The sequence below is a fragment of the Echinops telfairi genome, unplaced genomic scaffold (genome assembly GCF_000313985.2).
Source record: "Echinops telfairi isolate 266 unplaced genomic scaffold, ASM31398v2 ScPeMD7_10;HRSCAF=50, whole genome shotgun sequence".
In the NCBI taxonomy this organism is placed as follows: domain Eukaryota; kingdom Metazoa; phylum Chordata; class Mammalia; order Afrosoricida; family Tenrecidae; genus Echinops; species Echinops telfairi.
The window spans coordinates 4,515,590-4,525,143 of NW_022103907.1; the positions used below are offsets into that span (position 1 = coordinate 4,515,590).

The 9,554-nt window shown below is 49.8% G+C and overlaps 1 protein-coding gene across 1 annotated transcript in view; it reads left to right on the forward strand.

Annotated features, from left to right (window-relative positions):
- EHD3 (EH domain containing 3) overlaps positions 1 to 9,554 on the forward strand; it is a 41,289-nt gene that overhangs the window by 15,746 nt on the left and 15,989 nt on the right. Inside the window, exons 2-3 of the mRNA XM_004711104.4 lie at positions 1,041 to 1,217; positions 9,029 to 9,126. Of these exons, the coding sequence (XP_004711161.1) occupies positions 1,041 to 1,217; positions 9,029 to 9,126 (275 nt within the window). The remainder of the gene's footprint in view (positions 1 to 1,040; positions 1,218 to 9,028; positions 9,127 to 9,554) is intronic.

Here is a 9,554-nt window from a genome sequence, read left to right on the forward strand (position 1 = left end):
TGTATAGATGTGCTCTACACAATTGATCTATGTATTGTGATGAATTTTATGAGCCCCAATAAATTGATTAAAAAAAAAAAAGCCCCATCTTCCTCCCTCGGAGCAGCTGCTGGTTTCTGACTGCCCACTCTGTGGCTGGCAGCCCAGCTCGTGGGCACTGGACCACCACCACCAGGGCTTCCGCAAGACTGCAGGGTACAGCAGGTAGTCAGTCCCTGGAGGAGGGCTCAGAAGTCAAGGATGGGCTGAAGCTCCAGTTCCCTTCCTGTACTCCTGCTTTGCAGAAGTATACCATTTGTATTGTGTATTATGGACAAGCAATGTTGACACTCTATAACTAACCAGATACAAAATAATGAAAAATCAACAGAGTCCACAGTCCAATTCTAACCATGCCATTGGGCTGCCGTTAGTTCTGAAGTCTGCAAATGTAATAGAGGAATTGATTTCTATCTATGTGTTACTCTTTTTTTCTTGGTAATTTCTTATAGTGATTTGTGAGAAAAATGATGTTCTGCTCCACCGCATTTTTGCTTCTTGCTATTGATTGCAGTCCCACAATGGAACACGGCGGATGCATTTCCTCCTGGTGTTTCCTGCTTCCATATTTCCTCCTTTCTAGTCCTTCTTGCCATCTCAACTTTGTCCTTGGCCAAGGCCGCCCTTCTGATCTCGAATGGTTGATTCATCTCCGGAGTGTGCACCTCCCTAGTGTGACTGCTATAGCTTCTATCTTTGGGCTGAAAACTGAACCCCTGGGTGAGGTGAGCTCCAGACCTGAAGAGTCCATACTATGGACCATAGACTGAGGGTTCCAAAAGTCTCCATCTGACCAATGAGCCTGGTCTCTCTCTTTTATTGTTTAAATTTTGCTGCCAGCACCTTCTATGATGAGCCCTTACACAGTGATAAATAGTGGCAGCTGGGCACCATCTAGTGCTTCTGGTCCCATGCTTGACTTTGGAGTCCAAATGGTGTGTCTGTGTGTTTTAATTGCTTCGGAAAGAATCTTGCCTGATGGCTGCACTCCTTTCTGCCAGGTACCTGCTGGAACAGGATTTCCCAGGCATGAGAATTGGACCCGAGCCCACCACGGACTCCTTCATTGCAGTGATGCAAGGAGAGGTGGAAGGGATCGTCCCTGGGAATGCTCTGGTGGTGGATCCTAAGAAGCCCTTTAGGAAACTCAACGCCTTTGGTAATGCCTTCTTGAACAGGTGAGTGCAGTGGGAACACCTCCGGAGTGTTCTCATTTCTTCTTCTTGGACTGTGGGAAGTGAACGCATGCTGGAGCAGGGCAGGTCTGGGAAGCTTGGTGCATTTTCCCATACCTAGTGTCTCTTTGGATTGTCCCGTTCTTATTGGGAACTGGACTGTGTCAGTCATCATTGATTAGGGACATGGGAGCTGCAAATGCTGGGTTAAGTTCTGATCAAGGAACAGGGGGGAAGTGAAATGACGGGTTGGATCACATTCCCTGATCCACACTCTCCTCTTCCAATGAAAGTGGTGGGGGGGGGCGTGGAGGGTGTGGGGGGGTTGCTACATAGTTCCAAGCATTTGCTTGTATTGTGGCTGGGCTTTACACCAGACTGGAAGGAGGTAGCACAGTGGGATATTGGTCTGCTACCTGCAGACTCGGCAGTTCAGATCCACCAGCCATTCCACAGGGAAAAGCTGAGTCTGTCTGCTTCCTTGTTTGTAGCTTTGGAAGCCCTACGGAGCAGTTCTACTCTGTCATTTGGGGTTGCTACCAGTCGGAGCCAACAGGACAGCCGTGCATTTGGTGTGCGTTTGGAAGGAAGTGGAGCAAGACTCTTCCCTTTTTCTGGGAATGGCTTTTACTTCATGGAAAGAACCTTGGCCTTAAATACAGAAGCCCTGGGGTTGAGCATTGCTTTTCCAACTAAACTCATTGTGTCCCCTCCCCAGGGATACATGGAAGCCTGCAGACTTCATGGGTCATCATGAAGATTAGAGTAAGGGCTCAAGTAAAAAGACGATATTTTGAGAATGATGATGGTGACATTGTACAAAGGGCGCTTGACACAATGGATGGGTGTGTGGATTATGATAAGAGCTGTATGAGCCCCCAATAAAATGATTAAAAATGTAAAAAAAGATTAGAGAATGCTCTAGAGATTAACCGGCAGGCTGATCTAGGCCTTCACATAATTATTCTGGATAACTGGACTTTGGGTTGATCTTCCAATTGTGTTTATTATACTTATAGGTGCACAATGTGTATTTATTTCCTCTATTTGGAGATATTCAGATTTGAGGTACAGCATAGACTTGGGCTTCAGAGAGACCTGGGTTCTCAAATTCTGCCTCTCCTCGCAAGCTCACTGCCATCAAGCCAATTCCAACTCAGAGCTTCATGAACCTAGGGGTGTCGTGGTTATGTGTCGGGCTGCTAACTGCAAGGTCATCAGTTCAACACCACACGCTGCTCCTTGGGAGAAAGACAACACTTTCTACTCCTATAAAGAGTTACTATCTCAGAAACCCACAGGGAAAATTCTACCCTGATCTATAGGGTTATTATTCTGCCTCTAGCACCAGAGATATTGGATGGTCCCTAGAGTCTCTGCATCTCACATTATCCATCTATAAAACAGGATAATAGTGATGCCCTCTTCCAGTCAAGTGAAGAGAATTAGTAACATAATGGACCGGTCAGGTCATTTCTGACTCATACTGACCCTGTCGGACATAGTAGAGCTGTCCCTTTGGGTTTCCAAGGCTGTAAATCTTTCAGGAAGCAGAAAGCCTCATCTTCCTCCCTCAGAGCAGCTGATGGTTTCTAACCAAAGACCTGTGGTTCGCAAAGCAACAAGCAAGCTCCTGCACCACCAGGATTCCTGGGAAGCATTTAGTGTCTGCCCTGCAGATACCAAATGGCAAGTGTTAAAGCAGTAGGAACATGTTACTACCCTTTAAATAGGCATCCACTATTATCACTTTTGAAGGAGCGCTGGTAGTGTAGTGGTTATGCTTTGGACTGCTAGCCACAAGGTTAGCAGTTTGAAGCCACCCGTTGTTCTGCAGGAGAAAGACAGGGCTTTCTACTCTCATCAAGAGTTACAGTCACAAAAACTCACAGAGGCATTTCCACCCTGCCCTATAGGATCACTCTGAGTCAGCATCCACTAGATAGCAATGAGTTTCAAGCATTGCTACTTTTGAGATGTAAAAATTCAGGCTCATTAGCCATGTGACTCTCAAAATCTTATACCCTGAACAACACTTAAAAAATAAGACTGTAAACTTATCTCTGCCCTTTCCTGGGATGGTTTGACCTCCACATCTCTCTCTGACGCAGCAGGAAGGAGCATGTGAATAAAGTGGGTCATGGTGAGTGCTCAGGGTGGGCTCCCAGAACTGTGGTGGGAAGGCCAGGTTGGGACATTGGGACATTGGCCTGGCAGGTAGGGAAGTCCGCAAGCCTTTGATTGTAATAGTCAGGCAACAGAACTGTGAACTTGGATACGAAGATCAAGGTGATGATGGTAAGGCTCAGTGAGACAGAAGGTTCTAGACTCCAATGGTGTCTGTCGTACCTGGAGCTGAGTGAGGTGGCCCTGGACCAGGGTAGTAAGAAAGGCATGGGCCCAAGATGCAAAAGGTCAGACAGGGGTTGGGGAGGGGCGGCAGGAGCATAAGTATGAACAGTGAGTCAGCATTGGTGCACAGAGGGAGGGGCAGGCGGGGAGCAGGGGCGGGGAGCGTTTGCAGTGGAGTTAGCACCTGGAGCTGAGGAGCAGAATCCTATCAGAAAGCAGAGGGGAGAAAAGCCTGGAGTCTAATTGGGATCACTGGGAGATAGGAATGCTGGCAAACCCCACTGGGGAGCAATCGTGCCATAATGACTCTACTAGTAGTACGTACTATACATTATATGTAAGAGCATGTCGTCTATTCGGAAAACAGACGCTGTGCCACCGTCATCAGATGCTCGGTGCATTCCTGAGAGCTCGGGGACTTTATATCATGAATCAACTGCAGCAAGTCTTGCCAACTCCATTTTTCAATGTGCTGAAACCTGGAGGGCTGTGTGTGTGTGTGCTGTGTATGTGCGTACGCGTGCGTGTGTGCACAAGAGGTGGAGTGGTTTACTGTGGGTAATAACACTAAACTGCTTTGAATCTTCTTATCCTCACCTAGACATTGTGTCATTTCCATGCTCTCATTTCCTCATGCAAATGTGTGCAGAGACTCCGAGAGCAAGAGGGAGCGTGGTCGTTACCTGTCATTGCACGCAGTGCTCACGTTCAAGGGGAGAGGTACGGGGGAGCAAAGGAGACTGTAATATTTGATTGGGCGCCTTGCTAAACAAGTTGTTCTTCCTGCTGTGCGTATACATTTCTTTTACCGACAATAAAAATCACCTTTACATTAACTATGTACGAAGGTGTTACGAAACCATCTGGACCCGCTCTTGACAAGAGTGATTTCAGTGGGGAACATGTTTAGCCTGGTGAAACTGGCTCCGGCCTGCTTCTGCATCTCCAGAATGACCTGGCTCAAGGCCTGGGCCGGAGAGATGGCCTTTGATGAGAAAAAGAAACAGGGCTGCCACGGAGGGCTTCTTCCCGGGTCGGCCTCCCAGGTGGCTTCTCGTTGGATTTCAGCAGACAAGAAGTTCCTGCTGGTGTGCACTCCGCTCGGCAGAGGAATGTAAACCTGAGCCCAGGCCACAAAGAGAGCCGGCGATAGCGCAGGCCAACGGGGCTAGTGGTAGGGCTAACGGCCTACCGCCAGCTAAGGGTACATTCCAGGCAGGTATGCAGGGAGGATGGAATGACTGTGGCCTAGAATACAGACACCACAGACACCGTATGACCCGAGCCTGGATGACATGGGAAGGGTTTGTGATTTCTCTCCAGGGCGCTCAGCAATGAGAAGACAGTGTAGATTACCTGCTGACCGGAGGAGTGTGCTGGACAGGTAGGCAGGTGTGTTGGGCAGTAGGAGCAGGGTGGAAGCCCTCTCCCCTTTGTGCCCGGCCCCCCTGCAGTCTTGGAGAAAGGGCTGCTGCATCACCGACTTCTGGTTTCTCAGCTGAGTGTGGCGGAGCGGTCCTGAAGCTCCCCACTCCTCTGTTGTTCTCCCTCGCCCTTCCCAATCAGCCCAGACCCCCTTGTTTGGAGCAGGTGACCCTGCTTCCTACTGGGGAGAAGACGGACTGCCATGATGCCACCCATGCTTTTAAAAAACCAGACCAAACTCACAACCAGAGAGTCTGTGCCACCTCACCGTGACCCTATCGGATAGGGTCGAACTGCCCCCTGTGAGCTTCTCAGACTGTAACTCTTTATGGGAGCAGTAAGCCCCCCTCTTTCTCCTGTAGAGCGACTGGTGGTTTCGAACTGCTGACCTTGAGGGTCGAAGCCCAAGGTGTAACCACTATGCCACCACGGCGTCTTATGTTTTTTTAAAAGCTGGGCACACGCTTAGTCCCTTTACGTTTGTCTTCCCTTCCTCCCCACAAGTGTGGGCAGGATGCCGCCGCTTTGACCTCAGGCTAAATGCCTTTTACCTGGACGGGCCAGGCTTCAGGTGCATCGGCGATCCCGTCTCCTGGACACCGAGACATGTCTCCTAAAAACTCTTCAATGGTTCCTCCTGTCACTCTCTCCTGTTTTCCTCTCTCAGCCGTACCCCGACTTCCCGAGCTCACTTCTTCCTGCCCCCCACCTGTGACAACACAGTTTTCGCCCATCACAGTTGCCCTTGCCACAGCCATTCAGGACCTCCCAGTTATCAAAGCAGCGGGCACTTTTCATCCGCCACTTACCCAACGTGCTTGGCACTTGCCACTATCCATGCCATCTCCTCTCATCTCCCTGCCTCTCTGACTTCCTCCCTCCCTCCCTTCCTTCCGCCCTTTCAGGCCACTTCTGTTTATTTCCTTTTCCTCTGGCTCCTGCGGTCTTACTGTCGCCCACCATCAGACTCATTCTCTGTCCTTGCCCTTTCCCACGGCCTACACACAGCAGGATGCTGAGCCAGCCTCAGCCAGGGCTCCAAACACAGGCCGCATGCACTTCACCACCTTGATGTGCCAACCGGCAGAAACTCGGCTCAAGCCACACCGTGGAACTGATGTTAGAACACTGGCCGCATCGCCAAATCCAAGTGCTAGAATGTGGCCACGCCTGAGACGGAACCGAAAACACATGCTTGCGTAGGACGAGGACACCTAGCAGGCTCTCCACAAATATTTGTTGAACGGAACTGGACGCCCTGCCAACTGGAGGGTGTTTCTAACGGTCATCTGTGATTCCGTCATTCTCTCGCAGAGCTTCTACCGCCCTCGAGATAAGATCCAGATTTTTCCATGTCATTTGCAAGGCCCTTGGGCTCTGGCCTCCACCTACCTTGGTCCCTCCAGTTTCCCATTTCTCACCTCAGTGACGTGGCGGTGTTTGTTCATTACCAGAGCTAAAATTATGGACACCCAATTTGCAGAAGGCTATGGAGGACAGTGGGAGCCCCAAACCCATCTGCAGAGGAACTAGTTAGAGCAGTGGTTCTCAACCTTCCTAATGCCGCCACCCTTTAATACAGTTCCTCATGTTGTGGTGACCCCCCACCCACCATAAAATTATTTTCATTGCTACTTCATAACTGTCATTTTGCTACTGTGATGAATCATCATGTAAATATCTGATATGAAGTATGTATTTTCATTGTTACAAATTGAACATAATTAAGGCATAGCGATTAATCACAAAAACTATGTAGTTATGTATATATTGTGAAATATTTATATCTAATTACAAATAAATGAAATTTTGCCTCCAAGCCTGGTGTAGCATGGGTAACAGTCTTCACACCGGGTACTGATACGTGGGCATATCTGCATGTGGGCGGACCCGCCTAGAGACGGATAGAGAAGTAGTGTCTCGGTTCCTAAGACTACCGGAAATATGTTTTCCAATGGTCTTAGGCAACCCCTGTGAAAGGATCAGTTGACCCCCAAAGGGGGTGTGACCCACAGGTTGAGAACCGCTGAGTTAGATGAAGCCACTGGCAGACTCCCACTAGCCACAGGCAAGGGTCTCAAACAGCCTTACCATCAGACAGCGATCATTGTCATCTTGATTATGCTGGATCGAACTTGATACTTGGTCTGTCGAGCTCCCTGTTGACCTGACCTGAATGAGTTCTCGGTGCAGGGACCTCTGGAGTGCTCCAGGACAGACGTTTCTTCCCTGGCTTCTTAAACATTGAGGGTGGTCTTCTTTCTTACCCATTATTTGTATGTTCATCTTTATATTAGTATCATTTTACCCTCACCACTTTATTTCTATTTTGTTTTTCATGGTTTCTATTGGGTTTCCCAGTTTGGGAAGCACAGAAGGAGTGGCTGCAGAGAGATAACAATGGATGCAAGGCTGATAGATGCAGGGGTCGGGGTGGGAGAGAGGGGAGGGGAGGGGATTTCAGGAAGGGGGAGGGAGCTCTAGAACTGATTACACAACTCATTTGAAGGTGATTTAACCATGGGGGGAAGGGATGTTCAACAATTGATTGTGGTAATGGTTGTACAATGCTTCTTGATATGATTAAATGCCTGAAACATTGAATTATATGATATGTGGATTAGGTGCCAATTGAAATGTGAAGAAAAGAGAAAGAAACGACAAGACTTGAAGTAAGGAGAAGGAGAAGCTGAGTTAGGCTCACCAACTTGTCTTTTGAGATGCTGGCATGGAGAACTAGCAGTATTTCCTTGAATAAAACTTGGTTATCATATCATCACAGTGGTGTCTGCATAGGCCTTTGGGGACATAGGTTGTGCTTGGCTATTAACCTAAAGGTTGGTTGTTCAAACCCAGTGCTGTGAAAGAAAGGCCTGGTGATCTGCTTCCATAACGATTCACAGCCAAGAAAACCCGATGGAGCAGGTCTACACTGTAACAAACAGGATAGGCATGAGTTGGAATCAAGTCCGCATCAATGCATTTACATGGCCAATATATATCCCTGGGTGGTGTGACCAGCTACAGGGACCCCTCCTCCAGAAAGCCAGCCCTGAAAGCCATCTCCCTTCCCTGGATCCCCCCAGGCCCCCCACATGATCTCCCTCATGTGATGCACCTGCTATTGGAGTTGCCTAAGTAACATGCCTTCTCTCCTCGGCAAGACCGTGTGCTGCTGGGGAGCGGAGACCAGGGTCTGGAGAGCCTGGTGTCACCTCCCAAGCATAGGGACCCTGTCTGCCCCAGAATACCCCAGGGATCTGCTTCTACGTCCATACTCCCAGGGCCCATTGCTGCAGATGCGTCTGACGGGGGCCTGGGCATCTGCATTGTCATCTAGAAAGGCTTGTGCTCAGCATCTGCTCCATGGTGCTCAGCATCTTGCACAGAGTAGAATTTCAGTAACTCTTCATTGAACAACTCCCCATCTGCCAATGGAGAAGCGCGGCGACTTTGCCCAAGGTCACCAGCCATTGTGGAATTCCCACATCTGCCTCTGTGTGTGCTCTTGGTTTAGGGGGAGAACCTAGATGTTCTCCCAAAGACCCAGGAAAAGCAAGAGTCTGGAGTCTTCTCCATGGCTGTCTAAAGAAGCTCAGTCTCAGAGTGGAGGTCAAGTTAACTAGTGGCTCAAGACAGAGAGGTAGCTGGTGAAGGGCAGCGAATGACTTGGACTACAGGAATCCAACCGAAGCCGTGGTCACACATGTGGGACAGGTTGATATAGAGTTGTCTTATAGGTCAATAAGCACTTTACTAAACACCCCGAGGGCATTCTGGGGTGTAATGTGTTAGGGATACAAGAGACCTGGGGGCCCCACCTCTGGATGGGCTATAAGCCTCATTCCAGGGCTGAGTGGACCCGCAGTGAACTGAAACACTTCCACAAACAAGGAATGGCTCAACTAGGAGAGAGAGAGACGGAGCTGGACATGTGGGAGGGCGCCAGGGAAGGCTGGCGAGTAGAGGAAATGAGGTGTATGCGCGATGCCCAAAGGGCAGGGGCTCATCTCAGGGTCCCCTCTCCACCTGTGCAGGTTTGTGTGTGCCCAGCTGCCCAACCCTGTGCTGGAGAGCATCAGCGTCATCGATACGCCCGGGATCCTCTCCGGGGAGAAGCAGAGGATCAGCCGTGGTGAGTACGTAAGGCCTGGTGGGTGTCCAGCCTGCGCTCCGTGGTATGTTCTGGTATGTTCGCTCCTCGCCACAGCAGCGAAAGGCACTGAGACCTTACCGTCTCTTGAAGGGCTAGCACTGTCTCATGTGCTGTATGGGGCAGTCCTAGGCAGGGGCCAGTGGTGAGTCATAGCTCATTGTAGCTTAGGAGACAGGAATCAACGGTCCTGTCCCGTGAATTGGAAAGAACTCCCTAGTGGCAGGATTGGGGGGGTTGGTTGGGTACATGGGAGGTAAACCTGGGAAGACGAGGGTCAAGAAAGGAACTGAGTCCAGAGGGAATTAGGAAACTGTTGACAGTTCTTGCCATTGATGGCCCCTGTGAAGGGGTCCCTGGGGACCCAGGGCCCACCAGGTCCCTGTATGTGGGCTGTGTGGTGGAGGGTG